The sequence below is a fragment of the Oncorhynchus mykiss genome, chromosome 29, assembly GCF_057628025.1.
Source record: "Oncorhynchus mykiss isolate SJ-2025 chromosome 29, ASM5762802v1, whole genome shotgun sequence".
Classification (NCBI taxonomy): domain Eukaryota; kingdom Metazoa; phylum Chordata; class Actinopteri; order Salmoniformes; family Salmonidae; genus Oncorhynchus; species Oncorhynchus mykiss.
In genome coordinates, this window is record NC_143050.1 from 4117140 (window position 1) to 4138331 (window position 21192).

The 21192-nt window shown below is 39.5% G+C and overlaps 1 protein-coding gene across 4 annotated transcripts in view; it reads left to right on the forward strand.

The window, feature by feature from the left end:
• Positions 1-21192, forward strand: part of LOC110510278 (cell adhesion molecule 2) — a 763418-nt gene that overhangs the window by 504155 nt on the left and 238071 nt on the right. For all 4 annotated transcript variants that reach the window (XM_036967531.2, XM_036967528.2, XM_036967529.2 and 1 more), the window contains one exon: positions 7452-7601. In XM_036967531.2, the coding sequence (XP_036823426.1) occupies positions 7452-7601 (150 nt within the window). The remainder of the gene's footprint in view (positions 1-7451; positions 7602-21192) is intronic.

Consider the following 21192-nt stretch of genomic DNA (forward strand, 5'->3'; position numbering starts at 1 on the left):
CTGACGTGGGAGGGTAGAGATCAGAGCTCTGACGTGGGAGGGTGGAGACCAGAGCTCTGACGTGGGAGGGTGGAGATCAGAGCTCTGACATGGGAGGGTAAAGATCAGAGGGGGAGGGTAAAGGACTAAATAATTACAGATGCTAACGTACTAAAATGTTTGGGATACAGTACGTTTAGGGTTGCAAAATACCAGTAACTTTTTCTAAATACCCAGGTTTTCTAGAAATCATGGTTGCAGGATTCTGGGTTAGGGATATTCCAACCAAGATTTATGGAAAATCAGGACTCGGTCTTGTCTTGTCTTGTCTTGTCTGTCTGTGATTATTTTTATCACACCAAGTAAGTTTCCATCATATGCTATAGACTATTATACAGTATCTCAGGCTGTCTTTAGTTGTGTATAGAGTCCAAAATGCTCCCACCAGGTAGTGCAATCATGTAGATGAATACTGCCATTTGTGTCATTGTTGTTGCATGGTTGGTTAACGAGATGTAAAGTTGGTGTTCCTCGTTTGTTGGGAAAAGGTCAGTGGAAATTGAAATTGAATGAGCTAAAGCTTTATTAGAACGAACACTGACCCTTGAGAACGTTCTCTGAAGAATGGTTTGGATAGAAAACAACGTTGTCCATTTAAAATAAGATGGTTTAGATTGGAGCACTGTGGCTGTGTCCCAAATATCAAGGATTGTATTCACGGTTAGGCTGTCTTGTCTTGTACTCATTCGCAGCTAAACGCTGAATTGTAGTATGCAGACAAAATAAGAAAATTATCGATAAGATAATGGTTAGCTCGCTGAATTTATTTTTTTTGGGGGGGGGGAAGGTATCTATTCTGATGGAAGCCTAGTTGGATGGTAGTGAAGGTATCTATTCTGACGGAAGCCTAGTTGGATGGTAGTGAAGGTATCTATTCTGATGGAAGCCTAGTTGGATGGTAGTGAAGGTATCTATTCTGACGGAAGCCTAGTTGGATGGTAGTGAAGGTATCTATTCTGACTGAAGCCTAGTTGGATGGTAGTGAAGGTATCTATTCTGACGGAAGCCTAGTTGGATGGTAGTGAAGGTATCTATTCTGACGGAAGCCTAGTTGGATGGTAGTGAAGGTATCTATTCTGACGGAAGCCTAGTTGGATGGTAGTGAAGGTATCTATTCTGACGGAAGCCTAGTTGGATGGTAGTGAAGGTATCTATTCTGACGGAAGCCTAGTTGGATGGTAGTGAAGGTATCTATTCTGACGGAAGCCTAGTTGGATGGTAGTGAAGGTATCTATTCTGACGGAAGCCTAGTTGGATGGTAGTGAAGGTATCTATTCTGACGGAAGCCTAGTTGGATGGTAGTGAAGGTATCTATTCTGACGGAAGCCTAGTTGGATGGTAGTGAAGGTATCTATTCTGACGGAAGCCTAGTTGGATGGTAGTGAAGGTATCTATTCTGACGGAAGCCTAGTTGGATGGTAGTGAAGGTATCTATTCTGACGGAAGCCTAGTTGGATGGTAGTGAAGGTATCTATTCTAACGGAAGCCTAGTTGGATGGTAGTGAAGGTATCTATTCTGATGGAAGCCTAGTTGGATGGTAGTGAAGGTATCTAGTCTGACGGAAGCCTAGTTGGATGGTAGTGAAGGTATCTAGTCTGACGGAAGCCTAGTTGGATGGTAGTGAAGGTATCTATTCTGACGGAAGCCTAGTTGGATGATAGTGAAGGTATCTATTCTGACGGAAGCCTAGTTGGATGGTAGTGAAGGTATCTATTCTGATGGAAGCCTAGTTGGATGGTAGTGACAGGATTAATGATGGTGGTGGTGGTGATGATGGGAACAAGATCTCGCGGTTTATCCATGTTTCTCCAAACGTCACATTTCAAAGTGTTTTTGACACCCTGGGTCGACGACTCCTGCTTGACGTCGTTCCGTTTCTCCAAACGTCAAATCCCGAAGTTGAGGGTTAAGGTCTTGGATAGGGTGAAAACGTTACGTTTAAGGGATTCGTCCCGGAAGGTTAAAACTACAACATGTAACTTTGTTGGGAGCGACCTGACCAAATTCACATAGAAATGTGTGGAATAGATCTGTCGTTCTCATTGAAATAAAGTTTTAAAAAGAGGTATATCTGTTCTAGGTGTGCTATTTCTTTTCTTTCCATTCTTAATTTTTTTTTTTTTTTTTTTTGTCTTTTACTTTCGGTTTTGTTCAGCAGCTTCAAAACATCAGAAAATACATAATTTGTGGTTATAGAAAATATATTTCAGAACAGTTTAGATGTTGCAACGATTCTATACTCCATACTGGTTTGTTTTTTTTAAATTAGGCAAACTACTGGAAGTTTATCAACCAGGAAATGGCAGAGCGATATCTGTATGGTGGGATCTTGAAGTTAATGGTTAAGGTTTGGGATAGTTTGAAAAACAATAAATGAGTGTTTGCCACTAGGATTGAACAAGTGACCTTTGGATTTGTAGTCATACGATTTTGCCCTAGCAAAACCCAAGCCTACTTAATGGCAACATAGCGCTCATTGTTGCGCCCCTGGTGGGCAGTTTTCAAGGCATTTCTCCGATGTCCTCAGGACGTGGACGTCCGTTTTCGAAGTCAATCTTGAGCGATCTGCCTGGATGATGGCGCTGGCTTTCTGGAGCTGTGAAGAAGATGATAAAAATAAAAAGGAAAAGTGGACCTCCTTGTATCTCCGTCACAGTTTCAGGTGTATGTCAGAATCAAAATGTGACAGTGGAGGATCTATTGGCTATGAAAATCTTTCCACTGCTTCTCGAACATATTCAATGTGCCACCACCGTTCATGTGCGATGGCGACCTGATGCGATAGCTCACACCTTAACCGGAAATTCGCCATCCCAAAGAGAGAGTTATTACTCTAATGTAAAAAAACTGTTGTAACACTTTACCACTTAATAAGGCAGGTTTTCATGTTTTGTTTTTTTTAGACTGACCGACAACAACAAAAACATTAGGTTATTTCGTATCAGGTGAGGTATGAGGAGAAAGCCTACAGGGTTTTAATGCGACCATGGGTAGTCTGAAGTGTTTTGATTGTGGGGGGGGGGGGGGTAAAGCAGTAGGCATGCACATACAGGGAGCGGGGTGAGTGGGGCACATGATGGATCCCTCTGTCTGTCTCCACAGCTGAGGACCAGACTCAACCCTAAACATGGGAATTGCAAGATTCATACGGTTGATGTTAATGTTGAGGATTGTTAATGTAGCCAGGTTGCCGTGGCAGGTTGCCGTGGCAGGGAGCTCAGGGGCGTCGTGAAAGTGGCTGAACTCCCGGCAGTGATTACAAAGAGCAGCTGACTATGAGGTTGATACGCCTGTCTCACAGACAGTGGAGAATGATGTGCCTAGTGTAAATACAGACACGCAGGGTGATGTGCCAAGTGTAATTACAGACACCCAGGGTGATGTGCCCAGTGTAATTACAGACACACAGGGTGATGTGCCCAGTGTTGTTACAGACACTCAGGGTGATGTGCCAAGTGTAATTACAGACACACAGGGTGATGTTCCCAGTGTAATTACAGACACACAGGGTGATGTGCCAAGTGTAATTACAGACACACAGGGTGATGTGCCCAGTGTTGTTACAGACACTCAGGGTGATGTGCCAAGTGTAATTACCGACACCCAGGGTGATGTGCCCAGTGTAATTACAGACACTCAGGGTGATGTGCCCAGTGTAATTACAGACACACAGGGTGATGTTCCCAGTGTAATTACAGACACACAGGGTGATGTTCCCAGTGTAATTACAGACACACAGGGTGATGTTCCCAGTGTAATTACAGACACACAGGGTGATGTGCCCCGTGTAATTACAGACACTCAGGGTGATGTGCCCAGTGTTGTTAGACACACAGGGTGATGTGCCCAGTGAAAATACAGACACACAGGGTGATGTGCCAAGTGTAATTACAGACACACAGGGGCATGCGCCAAGTGTAATTACAGACACACAGGGTGATGTTCCCAGTGTGGCTGAGACGGCCAGACTGAGGGGGTGGGCTGAGACGGCCAGACTGAGGGGGTGGGCTGAGACGGCCAGACTGAGGGGGTGGGCTGAGGCGGCCAGGCTGAGGGGGTGGGCTGAGACGGCCAGACTGAGGGGGTGGGCTGAGGCGGCCAGACTGAGGGGGTGGGCTGAGGCGGCCAGGCTGAGGGGGTGGGCTGAGGCGGCCAGGCTGAGGGGGTGGGCTGAGGCGGCCAGGCTGAGGGGGTGGGCTGAGGCGGCCAGACTGAGGGGGTGGGCTGAGGGGGTGGGCTGAGGGGGTGGGCTGAGACGGCCAGACTGAGGGGGTGGGCTGAGGCGGCCAGGCTGAGGGTGTCGGCGTAGAACACTAAACCATGTTCGTGCTGAACACTATACCATGTAGAACACTATACCATGTCGGTGTAGAACACTAAACCATGTAGAACACTAAACCATGTAGAATGCTAAACCATGTAGAATGCTAAACCATGTAGAATGCTAAACCATGTAGAACACTAAACCATGTAGAATGCTAAACCATGTAGAATGCTAAACCATGTAGAATGCTAAACCATGTAGAATGCTAAACCATGTAGAACACTAAACCATGTAGAATACTAAACCATGTCGGTGTAGAACGCTAAACCATGTAGAACACTAAACCATGTAGAATGCTAAACCATGTAGCATGCTAAACCATGTAGAATGCTAAACCATGTAGAATGCTAAACCATGTAGAACGCTAAACCATGTAGAACACTAAACCATGTCGGCGTAGAACACTAAACCATGTTCGTGCTGAACACTATACCATGTAGAACACTATACCATGTCGGTGTAGAACACTAAACCATGTAGAACACTAAACCATGTAGAATACTAAACCATGTCGGTGTAGAACACTAAACCATGTAGAACACTAAACCATGTCGGTGTAGAACGCTAAACCATGTAGAATGCTAAACCATGTCGGTGTAGAACACTAAACCATGTAGAATACTAAACCATGTCGGTGTAGAACACTAAACCATGTAGAATACTAAACCATGTCGGTGTAGAACACTAAACACTAAACATGACAACATTTAACAGTAAACCATGACATGACTAAACCATGTAGAACACTAAACCATGTAGAACACTAAACCATGTAGAACACTAAACCATGTTGGTGTAGAACACTAAACCACGTAGAACACTAAACCATGTCGGTGTAGAACACTAAACCATGTAGAACGCTAAACCATGTAGAACGCTAAACCATGTAGAACACTAAACCATGTAGAACACTAAACCATGTCGGTGTAGAACGCTAAACCATGTAGAACACTAAACCATGTCGGCGTAGAACACTAAACCATGTTCGTGCTGAACACTATACCATGTAGAACACTATACCATGTCGGTGTAGAACACTAAACCATGTAGAACACTAAACCATGTAGAATGCTAAACCATGTAGAATGCTAAACCATGTAGAATGCTAAACCATGTAGAACACTAAACCATGTAGAATGCTAAACCATGTAGAATGCTAAACCATGTAGAATGCTAAACCATGTAGAATGCTAAACCATGTAGAACACTAAACCATGTAGAATACTAAACCATGTCGGTGTAGAACGCTAAACCATGTAGAACACTAAACCATGTAGAATGCTAAACCATGTAGCATGCTAAACCATGTAGAATGCTAAACCATGTAGAATGCTAAACCATGTAGAACGCTAAACCATGTAGAACACTAAACCATGTCGGCGTAGAACACTAAACCATGTTCGTGCTGAACACTATACCATGTAGAACACTATACCATGTCGGTGTAGAACACTAAACCATGTAGAACACTAAACCATGTAGAATACTAAACCATGTCGGTGTAGAACACTAAACCATGTAGAACACTAAACCATGTCGGTGTAGAACGCTAAACCATGTAGAATGCTAAACCATGTCGGTGTAGAACACTAAACCATGTAGAATACTAAACCATGTCGGTGTAGAACACTAAACCATGTAGAATACTAAACCATGTCGGTGTAGAACACTAAACCATGTTGGTGTAGAATGCTAAACCATGTAGAACACTAAACCATGTTGGTGTAGAATGCTAAACCGTGTAGAACGCTAAACCATGTCGGTGTAGAACACTAAACCATGTAGAACACTAAACCATGTCGGTGTAGAACACTAAACCATGTAGAACGCTAAACCATGTAGAATGCTAAACCATGTAGAATGCTAAACCATGTAGAACACTAAACCATGCCGGTGTAGAACACTAAACCATATAAAACACTAAACCATGTAGAACACTAAACCATGTAGAACACTAAACCATGTAGAACGCTAAACCATGTAAATGCTAAACCATGTAGAATGCTAAACCATGTAGAACACTAAACCATGCCGGTGTAGAACACTAAACCATATAAAACACTAAACCATGTAGAACACTAAACCATGTAGAACACTAAACCATGTAGAACACTAAACCATGTCGGTGTAGAACACTAAACCATGTAGAACACTAAACCATGTCGGTGTAGAACACTACACCATGTAGAACGCTAAACCATGTAGAACGCTAAACCATGTAGAATGCTAAACCATGTAGAATGCTAAACCATGTAGAATGCTAAACCATGTAGAACGCTAAACCATGTAGAACACTAAACCATGTCGGTGTCGAACACTAAACCATATAAAACACTAAACCATGTAGAACGCTAAACCATGTAGAACGCTAAACCATGTAGAACGCTAAACCATGTAGAATGCTAAACCATGTAGAATGCTAAACCATGTAGAACACTAAACCATGTAGAACACTAAACCATGTTGGTGTAGAACACTAAGCCACGTAGAACACTAAACCATGTAGAACACTAAACTATGTAGAACACTAAACCATGTTGGTGTAGAACACTAAACCATGTAGAACACTAAACCATGTTGGTGTAGAACACTAAACCATGTAGAACACTAAACCATGTTGGTGTAGAACACTAAACCATGTCCATGTAGAACACTAAACCATGTCCATATAGAACACTAAACCATGTAGAACACTAAACCATGTCCATGTAGAACACTAAACCATGTCCATGTAGAACACTAAACCATGTAGAACACTAAACCATGTAGAACACTAAACCATGTAGAACACTAAACCATGTAGAACACTAAACCATGTAGGCTATAGTATAGAGGAATAGAAGCATTCTATGCAATCACAGGGTATACTGTCTACACATGCTGTATTTGGAAATCGAAACTTCAACGTTGAAAAGGTTTGATGCTGGCACAAAACTACAACCATCTCTCTTAGATTGGAAGAACTGCGTTTGTCTTCTGATAGCAAGAATGTTTACCCATACTAAACCCAATGACTCTTACGCTGCAAATTATGTTTTGTCATTTTAACTCCTTTCTCTCCCTGTCTTCTCTCCCCTCTCTCCCCAGGGTCGTCAGGGCAGCAACCCTTGGTCCAGAATCAGACGGTAACAGAGGGGGGGACAGCCAACATGACCTGCAGGGTAGAGTACAACGACCAAACTTCCCTCCAGTGGTCTAACCCTGCACAGCAGACACTGTTCTTCGGAGACAAGAAAGGTAAGAGCAACGAGATCACTAAAGATAGACTGCAATATTCCACGTTTGTCCAGGTTCTTCCTTCTTCTTCGCAATATTTTTCTTTCTTTTTTTAAACGAGTACCAAGAAATGGGATTGAACGCGCGATGCTCAGTCAAAAATCAACGTTTATCCTAGTGAGACACTATCCACATTTCCATCCACAGTTTTTATGTGAGTAAAGTCAAACCATATAAAAAAAAAAATATATTATTACCAATTGTGATTGGAAATAGGAGGTTGCGTTCAAAATGTGAAAAATGCCAACAGATGATCTGTTCGTTGGACATGTTGGGATCTTTTCAAATCAAATCAAAACTTTATTCGTCACATGTGCCGAATACAACAGGTGTAGTAGACCTTTTCTGGTGAAATGCTTACTTACTAGCCCTTAACCAACAATGCAGGTCAAGAAGAGTTAAGAAAATATTTACCAAATAAACAATAGTAAAAAAATAATAACAAGTAACACAATAAAATAACATAACGAGGCTATATATACAGATGGTTCTGGTACCAGTTGCAAACCGCAGTCTGGCTTTTTTTATGGTGGTTTTGGAGCAGTGGCTTCTTCCTTGCTGAGCGGCCTTTCAGGTTATGTCGACATAGGACTTGTTTTACTGTGGATATAGAGTATCCACCTGTTTCTTCCAGCATCTTCACAAGGTCCTTTGCTGTTGTTCTGGGACTGAGTTGCACTTTTCCCACAAAAGTACGTTCATCTCTAGGAGACAGAACGCGTCTCCTTCCTGAGCGGTATGACGACTGCATGGTCCCATGGTGTTTACACTTGCGTACTATTGTTTGTACAGATGAAAGTGGTACCTTCAGGCGTTTGGAATAGATGAACCAGACTTGTGGAGATCTACCATTTTTTTTCAGAGGTCTTTGCTGATTTCCCATGATGTCAAGCAAAGAGGCACTGAGTTTGAAGTTAGGCCTTGAAATACATCCACAGGTCCACCTCCAATTGACTCAAATGATGTCAATTAGCCTATCAGAAGCTTCTAAAGCTATGACATGATTTTCTGGAATTTTCCAAGCTGTTTAAAGGCACAGTCAACTTAGTGTATGTAAACTTCTCACCCACTGGAATTGTGATACAGTGAATTATAAGTGAAATAATCTGTCTGTAAACAATTGTTGGAAAATTACTTGTGTGATTTTGCACAAAGTAGATGTCCTAACCGACTTGCCAAAACTACAGTTTGTTAACAAGAAATGTGTGGAGTGGTTGAAAAATGAGTTTTAATGACTCCAACCTAAGTGTATGTAAACTTCTGTCTTCAACTGTATATAAGTAAATAATAATATCAATATAGGACAAAACACATCACGACAAGAGAGACAACACAACACTACATGAAGAGAGACCTAAGACAACAACAGAGCATGGCAGCAACACATGACAATACAGCATGGTAGCAACACAACATAACAACAACATGGTAGCAACACAACATGGTAGGAGCACAAAACATGGTACAAGCATTATTGGGAACAGACAACAGCACCAAGGGCAAGAAGGTAGAGACAACAACAGTTTGAGTGTTTGTTGCAGCTCGTTCCAGTCGCTAGCTGCAGAGCACTGAAAAGACGAACGACCCAGGAATGTGTGTGCTTTGTGGACCTTTAACAGAATGTGACTGGCAGAACGGATGTTTGTATGTGGAGGATGAGGGCTGCAGTAGATTTCTCAGATAGGGGGGAGGGAGGCCTAACAGGGTTTTATAAATAAGCATCAACCAGTGGGTCTTGCGTTGGGTATACAGAGATGACCAGTTTACAGAGGAGTACAGAGTGCAGTGATGTGTCCTATGAGGAGCATTGGTGGCAAATCTGATGGCCAAATGGTAAAGAACATCTAGCCGCTCGAGAGCACCCTTACCTGACGATCTATAAATTACGTCTCCGTAATCTAGCATGGGTAGGATGGTCATCTGAATCAGGGTTAGTTTGGGGTGAAAGAGGAGCGATTACGATAGAGGAAACCAAGTCTAGATTTAACTTTAGCATGCAGCTTTGATATGTGCTGAGAGAAGGACAGTGTACCGTCTAGCCATACTCCCAAGTACTTGTATGAGGTGACTACCTCAAGCTCTAAACCCTCAGAGATAGTAATCACACCGGTGGGGAGAGGGGCATTCTCCTTACCAAACCACATGACCTTTGTTTTGGAGGTGTTCAGAACAAGGTTAAGCGTAGAGAAAGCTTGTTGGACGCTAAGAAAGCTTTGTTGTAGAGCGTTTAACACAAAAACCCGGGTTGGGGCCAGCTGAGTATAAGACTGTATCATCTGCATATAAATGCCTGAGCTATGTTGTTGATGTAAATTGAGAAGAGCGTGGGGCCTAGGGTCGAGCCTTGGGATACTCCCTTGGTGATAGGCAGTGGCTGAGACAGCAGATTTTCTGACTTCATACACTGCACTCTTTGAGAGAGGTAGTTAGCAAACCAGGCCAAAGACCCCTCAGAGAAACCAATACTCCTTAGCCGGCCCACAAGAATGGAAAGGTCTACCGTATCAAAAGCTTTGGCCAAGTCAATAAAAATAGCAGCACAACATTGCTTAGAATCAAGGGCAATGGTGACATCATTGAGGACCTTTAAGGTTGCAGTGACACATCCATAACCTGAGCGGAAACCAGACTGCATACCCGAGAGAATACTATAGACATCAAGAAAGCGTGGTCAACAGCTTGTCATAAGGTACTCTACCTCAGGCGAGCAATACCTCGAGACTTCAGAATATTAGAAGACTTCTTTAATATTAGATTATCTGTTTGTGTCGGTAAAATGTATTATGTGAGAAATGGCAGTGGAAATGGCTTCATGGTCAAATATTGATCATCATATCGAAGTACACTGCATGACCAAAAGTATGTGGACACCTGCTCATCGAACATCTCATTCCAAAATCATGGGCATTAATATGGAGTGTGTCCCCCCTTTGCTGCTATAACAGCCTCCACTCTTCTGGGAAGGCTTTCCACTAGATGTTGGAACATTGCTGCTATAACTGCCTCCACTCTTCTGGGAAGGCTTTCCACTAGATGTTGGAACATTGCTGCTATAACTGCCTCCACTCTTCTGGGAAGGCTCTCCACTAGATGTTGGAACATTGCTGCTGGGATTTTCTTCCTTTCAGCCGTAAGAGCATTAGTGAGGTCAGGCATTGATGTTAAGGCAATTAGTCCTGCAACGCACTCGGCATTCCAAATGCTCTCAAAGGTGTTCGATGGGGTTGAGGTCAGGGCTCTGTGCAGGCCAGCCAAGTTCTTACACACCTTTTTCTACAAACCACATTTGCCATAAAGTTGGAAGCACAGAATCGTCTAGAATGTCATTGTATGCTCTAGGGTTAAGATTTAAAAAACCACCCCAGACCATTATTTCTCCTCTACCAAACTTGACAGTTGGCACTGTGCATTCGGGCGGGTAGCGTTCTCCTGGCAGCCGCCAAAACCCAGATTTGTCCGTCGGACTGCCAAATGGTGAAGCGTGATTCGTCACTCCAGAGACCAATGGGGGGGTGGCGAGCTTTACATCATTAAGAATACTTTTTTCGCTAACGTTGCTTCCAGAGGCAGTTTGGAACTCAGACGATATTTACACTCTACACTCTTCAGCACACGCCGGTCCCGTTCTCGGAGCTTGTGTGGCCTACCTCTTCAAGGCGGAGCCGTTGTTGCTCCTAGACCTTTCCACTTCACAATAACAGCTCTTACAGTTGACACCCAGGGGAGGCGGGCGGCTCCTAGCAGGTCAGAAATTTGACGAACTGACTTGTTTGGAAAGTTGTCATCCTGAAAGTCACTGAGCTCATCAGTGAGGCCCGTTCTACTGCCAGTGTTTGTCTACGCGATTGGATGGCTGTGTGGTCATGGTGATGAGCTTGATGGTCCTTTCCAAGGAATATCAAGCGTCTTATTCTGGTGACATGAGGATCGATGCTTGACTGCCGTTTGACAACAAACAAAAAAAAATCCATGGTAATAATCTCCTCCTGTAGTGTGCGTTTGGGTAAAATCACAGAGGAAGCCAAGCCTGAATTTTTTGGGGGCCATGTTGTGATAATTGCGTTGTTTTGCTCTATAACCTGTTATAGAGATACTTAGTCCATATGACACTGTGATATATAGGCCCTAAAGACCAAGACAATTAGAAGACACAGTGGCCTAAAGACCAAGACAATTAGAAGACACAGTGGCCTAAAGACCAAGACAATTAGAAGACTCAGTGGCCTAAAGACCAAGACAATTAGAAGACACAGTGGCCTAAAGACCAAGACAATTAGAAGACACAGTGGTCTAAAGACCAAGACAATTAGAAGACACAGTGGCCTATAGACCAAGACAATTAGAAGACTCAGTGGTCTAAAGACCAAGACAATTAGAAGACACAGTGGCCTATAGACCAAGACAATTAGAAGACTCAGTGGTCTAAAGACCAAGACAATTAGAAGACACAGTGGCCTATAGACCAAGACAATTAGAAGACACAGTGGTCTAAAGACCAAGACAATTGGAAGACACAGTGGCCTAAAGACCAAGACAATTAGAAGACACAGTGGCCTAAAGACCAAGACAATTAGAAGACACAGTGGTCTAAAGACCAAGACAATTGGAAGACACAGTGGCCTATAGACCAAGACAATTAGAAGACACAGTGGCCTAAAGACCAAGACAATTAGAAGACACAGTGGCAGAATACATTTAACCACACCTTTGTTTCATCACTAATCCTGGAGAGCAGCCTCTGTCCGGTGAAGTCCACAAAGCGTGTTGAATGCAACAAACAGTTACATGACCTACAGCAAGATCAAGCAAGGTCATGTTTCAGACATTTTTCAGACCACTAAAACAACTATTTGATTTCGAACCACAGAGAGTTGCCGCAAGTCACACTAAAAAACAGGAGCTGCCTCCACTATTCCAGCACCATTTCAACATCATCAAATCACCTCTGCTATGTCTAATACAGTGACAACTAAAAGAAACCAGAAACTATTTAGTCCAATCAACTTAAAGCTAAATATGATGTGGCTGTCTACGGTTCTGATTTATCTGTGTGTGTGTGTGTGCGCGTGAGTGAGTGTGTGTGCGCGTGTGTGTGCGTGAGTGAGTGTGTGGGTGTGTGCGCGCGCGTGAGTGTGTGAGTGTGTGAGTGAGTGAGCGTGTGTGTGAGCGTATGTGCGTATGCACGTGAGTGTGTGTGCGTGTTTAGAAAAACATGTTGACTCACCCTACTTGTAGAGAAACGCCAACATCCTCCCATTGTCATGTTGACTCACCCTACTGGTAGAGAAACGCCAACATCCTCCCATTGTCATGTTGACTCACCCTACTGGTAGAGAAACGCCAACATCCTCCCATTGTCATGTTGTCTCACCCTACTGGTAGAGAAACGCCAACATCCTCCCATTGTCATGTTGTCTAAACGGTCTCTGTCATACAGTACACACTTTTATTTTTGTTGTTGTCCTTGGCTACCTGACGAAAACACTTGCTCGTTAGCCTAACTTCCTTTCATGGGCAATGTTAGCCAGTTAACGTTAGGCTTTTACATCTAGCTACATATTGGACTTCCATCCTCAATGTATACATTTATGGTTTGATCAGATTTGCCGTTATAGTCATTGGCCAGTACCGAGAAATAAGTAAAACCACAAGTCTAAATCTCTATCTCCATCCATGGCTAATTTAGGAAAGGGACAAATTTAGCTAGCTACCTAGCTAGACACCGGAAGACAACAACACAACGAGATGCAACAATTCAACTTGTTTCTGTCAATGACATATGTTCTCAATGTGATTTGATTGGAGTGAAGCCAAATCCAAAATGGCTTACAATGACATTTTTTTTTTTTTTTTTTTTTTGGTTCGCCAGGACCAATCACAGTTGAGCTCGTTCAGTTTAGCTCAACGCTGATTGGCTATTACCATTTTTTTTTTTTTCAAGGTAGGCCAAATACTCGCTGGCTTCCCTTGCATTCAATGCTACGGGCGGCACAAAGGTAATGCTCTTTTGCCCAGACAGCATTAGATAGATGGGCTACACACACAGAGACAGAGAGGTGCTGTTTCGCTCTCTCGGATGCGTTCTCCGGTGAGACACATTCAGCCTCTTGCAAATTAATGGAGCATTATGAAACAAGATGGTTTTTCCATTTTTTCTTGGTACATTTTTTGGGGGGGAAACGAGGCTTCCTTTGGTATCCATGATCCCATGCCACTGCTAGCCTACCCTGACTGTATCTGCGAGCTGTTGGCTAGAGTGCAGGTTCCAAGACAGAGTAGGTACATTTGCTATTTAACACAACATTTCTTTGTGACAAAACAATCGGTAGAGTTGAAAATATGATGATTTACACATTATTCAGTGCATGAGGTATTAGGTGGAAAAGTACATTTTGTGTGCACTATGTCATCAACATGGATTTTTATCCGCAACAAGTCAGTTTGGAGGAAACACACCACTCGTCTGTTCTCTCAGGGATTTAAACTAGTCTGTTCTCTCAGGGATTTAAACTAGTCTGTTCTCTCAGGGATTTAAACTAGTCTGTTCTCTCAGGGATTTAAACTAGTCTGTTCTCTCAGGGATTTAAACTAGTCTGTTCTCTCAGGGATTTAAACTAGTCTGTTCTCTCAGGGATTTAAACTAGTCTGTTCTCTCAGGGATTTAAACTAGTCTGTTCTCTCAGGGATTTAAACTAGTCTGTTCTCTCAGGGATTTAAACTAGTCTGTTCTCTCAGGGATTTAAACTAGTCTGTTCTCTCAGGGATTTAAACTAGTCTGTTCTCTCAGGGATTTAAACTAGTCTGTTCTCTCAGGGATTTAAACTAGTCTGTTCTCTCAGGGATTTAAACTAGTCTGTTCTCTCAGGGATTTAAACTAGTCTGTTCTCTCAGGGATTTAAACTAGTCTGTTCTCTCAGGGATTTAAACTAGTCTGTTCTCTCAGGGATTTAAACTAGTCTGTTCTCTCAGGGATTTAAACTAGTCTGTTCTCTCAGGGATTTAAACTAGTCTGTTCTCTCAGGGATTTAAACTAGTCTGTTCTTTCAGGGATTTAAACTAGTCTGTTCTCTCAGGGATTTAAACTAGTCTGTTCTCTCAGGGCTTTCAACTAGTCTGTTCTCTCAGGGATTTAAACTAGTCTGTTCTCTCAGGGATTTAAACTAGTCTGTTCTCTCAGGGATTTAAACTGGTGTGTTCTCTCAGGGATTTAAACTAGTCTGTTCTCTCAGGGATTTAAACTAGTCTGTTCTCTCGGGGATTTAAACTAGTCTGTTCTCTCTGGGATTTAAACTAGTCTGTTCTCTCGGGGATTTAAACTAGTCTGTTCTCTCGGGGATTTAAACTAGTCTGTTCTCTCGGGGATTTAAACTAGTCTGTTCTCTCGGGGATTTAAACTAGTCTGTTCTCTCAGGGATTTAAACTAGTCTGTTCTCTCAGGGATTTAAACTAGTCTGTTCTCTCAGGGATTTAAACTAGTCTGTTCTCTCAGGGATTTAAACTAGTCTGTTCTCTCAGGGATTTAAACTAGTCTGTTCTCTCAGGGATTTAAACTAGTCTGTTCTCTCAGGGATTTAAACTAGTCTGTTCTCTCAGGGATTTAAACTAGTCTGTTCTCTCAGGGATTTAAACTAGTCTGTTCTTTCAGGGATTTAAACTAGTCTGTTCTCAGGGATTTAAACTAGTCTGTTCTCTCAGGGCTTTAAACTAGTCTGTTCTCTCAGGGATTTAAACTAGTCTGTTCTCTCAGGGATTTAAACTAGTCTGTTCTCTCAGGGATTTAAACTAGTGTGTTCTCTCAGGGATTTAAACTAGTCTGTTCTCTCGGGGATTTAAACTAGTCTGTTCTCTCGGGGATTTAAACTAGTCTGTTCTCTCTGGGATTTAAACTAGTCTGTTCTCTCAGGGATTTAAAATAGTCTGTTCTCTCAGGGCTTTAAACTAGTCTGTTCTCTCAGGGATTTAAACTAGTCTGTTCTCTCAGGGATTTAAACTAGTCTGTTCTCTCAGGGATTTAAACTAGTCTGTTCTCTCAGGGATTTAAACTGGTCTGTTCTCTCAGGGCTTTAAACTAGTCTGTTCTCTCAGGGATTTAAACTAGTCTGTTCTCTCATGGATTTAAACTAGTCTGTTCTCTCAGGGCTTTAAACTAGTCTGTTCTCTCAGGGATTTAAACTAGTATGTTCTCTCAGGGATTTAAACTAGTCTGTTCTCTCAGGGATTTAAACTAGTCTGTTCTCTCAGGGATTTAAACTAGTCTGTTCTCTCAGGGCTTTAAACTAGTCTGTTCTCTCAGGGATTTAAACTAGTCTGTTCTCTCAGGGATTTCAACTAGTCTGTTCTCTCAGGGATTTAAACTAGTCTGTTCTCTCAGGGCTTTAAACTAGTCTGTTCTCTCAGGGATTTAAACTAGTCTGTTCTCTCAGGGATTTAAACTAGTCTGTTCTCTCAGGGATTTAAACTAGTCTGTTCTCTCAGGGATTTAAACTAGTCTGTTCTCTCAGGGATTTAAACTAGTCTGTTCTCTCAGGGATTTAAACTAGTCTGTTCTCTCAGGGATTTAAACTAGTCTGTTCTCTCAGGGATTTCAACTAGTCTGTTCTCTCAGGGATTTCAACTAGTCTGTTCTCTCAGGGATTTCAACTAGTCTGTTCTCTCAGGGATTTCAACTAGTCTGTTCTCTCAGGGATTTCAACTAGTCTGTTCTCTCAGGGATTTCAACTAGTCTGTTCTCTCAGGGATTTCAACTAGTCTGTTCTCTCAGGGATTTAAACTAGTCTGTTCTCTCAGGGATTTAAACTAGTCTGTTCTCTCAGGGATTTAAACTAGTCTGTTCTCTCAGGGCTTTAAACTAGTCTGTTCTCTCAGGGATTTAAACTAGTCTGTTCTCTCAGGGATTTAAACTAGTCTGTTCTCTCAGGGATTTAAACTAGTCTGTTCTCTCAGGGATTTAAACTAGTCTGTTCTCTCAGGGATTTAAACTAGTCTGTTCTCTCAGGGATTTAAACTAGTCTGTTCTCTCAGGGATTTAAACTAGTCTGTTCTCTCAGGGATTTAAACTAGTCTGTTCTCTCAGGGATTTAAACTAGTCTGTTCTCTCAGGGATTTAAACTAGTCTGTTCTCTCAGGGATTTAAACTAGTCTGTTCTCTCAGGGATTTAAAATTGTCTGTTCTCTCAGGGATTTAAACTAGTCTGTTCTCTCAGGGATTTAAACTAGTCTGTTCTCTCAGGGATTTAAACTAGTGTGTTCTCTCAGGGCTTTAAAACTAGTCTGTTCTCTCAGGGCTTTAAACTAGTCTGTTCTCTCAGGGCTTTAAACTAGTCTGTTCTCTCAGGGATTTAAACTAGTCTGTTCTCTCAGGGCTTTAAACTAGTCTGTTCTCTCAGGGATTTAAACTAGTCTGTTCTCTCAGGGCTTTAAACTAGTCTGTTCTCTCAGGGATTTAAACTAGTCTGTTCTCTCAGGGATTTAAACTAGTCTGTTCTCTCAGGGATTTAAACTGGTGTGTTCTCTCAGGGATTTAAACTAGTCTGTTCTCTCAGGGATTTAAACTAGTCTGTTCTCTCAGGGCTTTAAACTAGTCTGTTCTCTCAGGGATTTAAACTAGTCTGTTCTCTCAGGGATTTAAACTAGTCTGTTCTCTCAGGGATTTAAACTAGTCTGTTCTCTCAGGGATTTAAACTAGTCTGTTCTCTCAGGGATTTAAACTAGTCTGTACTCTCAGGGCTTTCAACTAGTCTGTTCTCTCAGGGCTTTCAACTAGTGTGTTCTCTCAGGGCTTTAAAACTAGTCTGTTCTCTCAGGGCTTTAAACTAGTCTGTTCTCTCAGGGCTTTAAACTAGTCTGTTCTCTCAGGGCTTTCAACTAGTCTGTTCTCTCAGGGCTTTAAACTAGTCCGGTCTAGGATTGGAGAGGATTTCAGACAGTAAGAACTCCTGACCATGTGGCTATTACTAAATCCATATAATCACATCAACACAGTATCACACAAACACAGACACTTGCAAGCAGACACGCACATACACATATGCATACACACATATACTGTACACACACACACACCCACCCACACCTCCATACCGAGGAGAGGCAGGAGAACATTAGCGGTATAATCCGGTATAATTCTCCAGGTGTTTCATTCAGACATAAACTTGGCGCCTCTCGCTCCATAATTACAATTTTCCCCTCTCCTCCTTCCTCATACACACTGTCCCTCACAGTGTGGCGTTTGTTTACTAGCTTCTGTATCTTCTGCCTCTAACTCCTTTCCTTGGCACAGATGTTATGTTGTGCGTTGTCATAGTGTTGGTATTGTTGTGTCCTTTGCCACTGTGCTTGCACTGTGTTGCCGATAATGTGTTTAGTGAACGCACCCCTTGTTCTCTCCTTGGCACAGTGTCCGATGAACCTGCTGAATGGCCCTCCATTTCTCTTTTAGGTACTGCGTTGCATGTTGTTGGTAATGTTGTGTTTAGTGAACGCACCCCTTGTTCTCTGCCTCTAAACCTGAACACACCCCTTGTTCTCTGCCTATAAACCTGAACACACCCCTTGTTCTCTGCCTCTCAGCTGTTTGGTTTATTTTACCTTTTTTTTAACTAGGCAAGTCAGTTAAGAACAAATTCTTATTTTCAATGACAGCTTTGGAACAGTGGGTTAACTGCCTGTTCAGGGGCAGAACGACAGATTTGTTTGTAACTTGTCAGCTCGGGGATTTGAACTTCCGGTTACTAGTCCAACGCTCTAAACACTAGGCTACCCTGCCGCCCCATTAGTGATATGCATTAGGTATGGTGCATTAGTTATGGTTCATTAGTTATGGTGCATTAGTTATGGCGCATTAGTTATATGCATTAGTTATAATACATTAGTTATAATACATTAGTTATGGCGCATTAGTTATATGCATTAGTTATAATGCATTAGTTATAATATATTAGTTATGGTACATTAGTTATAATATTAGTTATAATACATTAGTTATGGTGCATTAGTTATGGCGCATTAGTTATATGCATTAGTTATAATACATTAGTTATAATACATTAGTTATAATGCATTAGTTATAATACATTAGTTATGGTACATTAGTTATAATATTAGTTATAATACATTAGTTATATACATTAGTTATAATACATTAGTTATAATACATTAGTTATAATACATTAGTTATAATACATTAGTTATAATACATTAGTTATAATACATTAGTTATAATACATTGGTTATAATACATTAGTTATGGTGCATTAGTTATAATACATTAGTTATGGTGCATTAGTTATAATACATTAGTTATAATACATTAGTTATAATACATTAGTTATAATACCTTGGTTATAATACATGAGTTATAATGCATTAGTTATAATACATTAGTTATAATACATTAGTTATAATACATTAGTTATAATACATTAGTTATGGTACATTAGTTATAATACATTAGTTATAATACATTAGTTATAATACATTAGTTATAATACATTAGTTATTATACATTAGTTATGGTGCATTAGTTATAATACATTAGTTATAATACATTAGTTATAATACATTAGTTATGGTGCATTAGTTATAATACATTAGTTATAATACATTAGTTATACTGCATTAGTTATAATACATTAGTTATAATACATTAGTTATAATACATTAGTTATGGTGCATTAGTTATAATACATTAGTTATAATACATTAGTTATAATACATTAGTTATGGTGCATTAGTTATAATACATTAGTTATAATACATTAGTTATGGTACATTAGTTATGGTACATTAGTTATAATACATTAGTTATGGTGCATTAGTTATAATACATTAGTTATAATACATTAGTTATAATACATTAGTTATAATACCTTGGTTATAATACATGAGTTATAATGCATTAGTTATAATACATTAGTTATAATACATTAGTTATAATACATTAGTTATAATACATTAGTTATGGTACATTAGTTATAATACATTAGTTATAATACATTAGTTATAATACATTAGTTATAATACATTAGTTATTATACATTAGTTATGGTGCATTAGTTATAATACATTAGTTATAATACATTAGTTATAATACATTAGTTATGGTGCATTAGTTATAATACATTAGTTATAATACATTAGTTATACTGCATTAGTTATAATACATTAGTTATAATACATTAGTTATAATACATTAGTTATGGTGCATTAGTTATAATACATTAGTTATAATACATTAGTTATAATACATTAGTTATGGTGCATTAGTTATAATACATTAGTTATAATACATTAGTTATGGTACATTAGTTATGGTACATTAGTTATAATACATTAGTTATAATACATTAGTTATGGTGCATTAGTTATGGTACATTAGCTATAATACATTAGTTATAATACATTAGTTATAATACATTAGTTATAATACATTAGTTATAATACATTAGTTATGGTGTATTAGTTATAATACATTAGTTATAATACATTAGTTATAATACATTAGTTATGGTGCATTAGTTATAATACATTAGTTATAATACATTAGTTATGGTACATTAGTTATGGTACATTAGTTATAATACATTAGTTATAATACATTAGTTATAATACATTAGTTATAATACATTAGTTATATACATTAGTTATAATACATTAGTTATAATACATTAGTTATAATACATTAGTTATATACATTAGTTATAATACATTAGTTATAATACATTAGTTATATACATTAGTTATAATACATTAGTTATAATACATTAGTTATGGTACATTAGTTATGGTGCATTAGTTATAATACATTAGTTATAATACATTAGTTATAATACATTAGTTATAATACATTAGTTATGGCACATTAGTTATAATACATTAGTTATAATGCATTAGTTATAATACATTAGTTATAATACATTAGTTATAATACATTAGTTATAATACATTAGTTATAATACATTAGTTATAATACATTAGTTATGGTACATTAGTTATGGCGCATTAGTTATAATACATTAGTTATAATACATTAGTTATAATACATTAGTTATAATACATTAGTTATAATACATTAGTTATAATACATTAGTTATAATACATTAGTTATGGTACATTAGTTATAATACATTAGTTATAATACATTAGTTATAATACATTAGTTATAATACATTAGTTATGGTACATTAGTTATAATACATTAGTTATAATACATTAGTTATAATACATTAGTTATAATACATTAGTTATAATACATTAGTTATGGTACATTAGTTATAATACATTAGTTATAATACATAAGTTATAATACATTAGTTATGGTACATTAGTTATAATACATTAGTTATAATACATTAGTTATAATACATTAGTTATAATACATTAGTTATAATACATTAGTTATAATACATTAGTTATGGTACATTAGTTATGGTACATTAGTTATAATACATTAGTTATAATACATTAGTTATGGTACATTAGTTATAATACATTAGTTATAATACATTAGTTATGGCACATTAGTTATAATACATTAGTTATAAGACATTAGTTA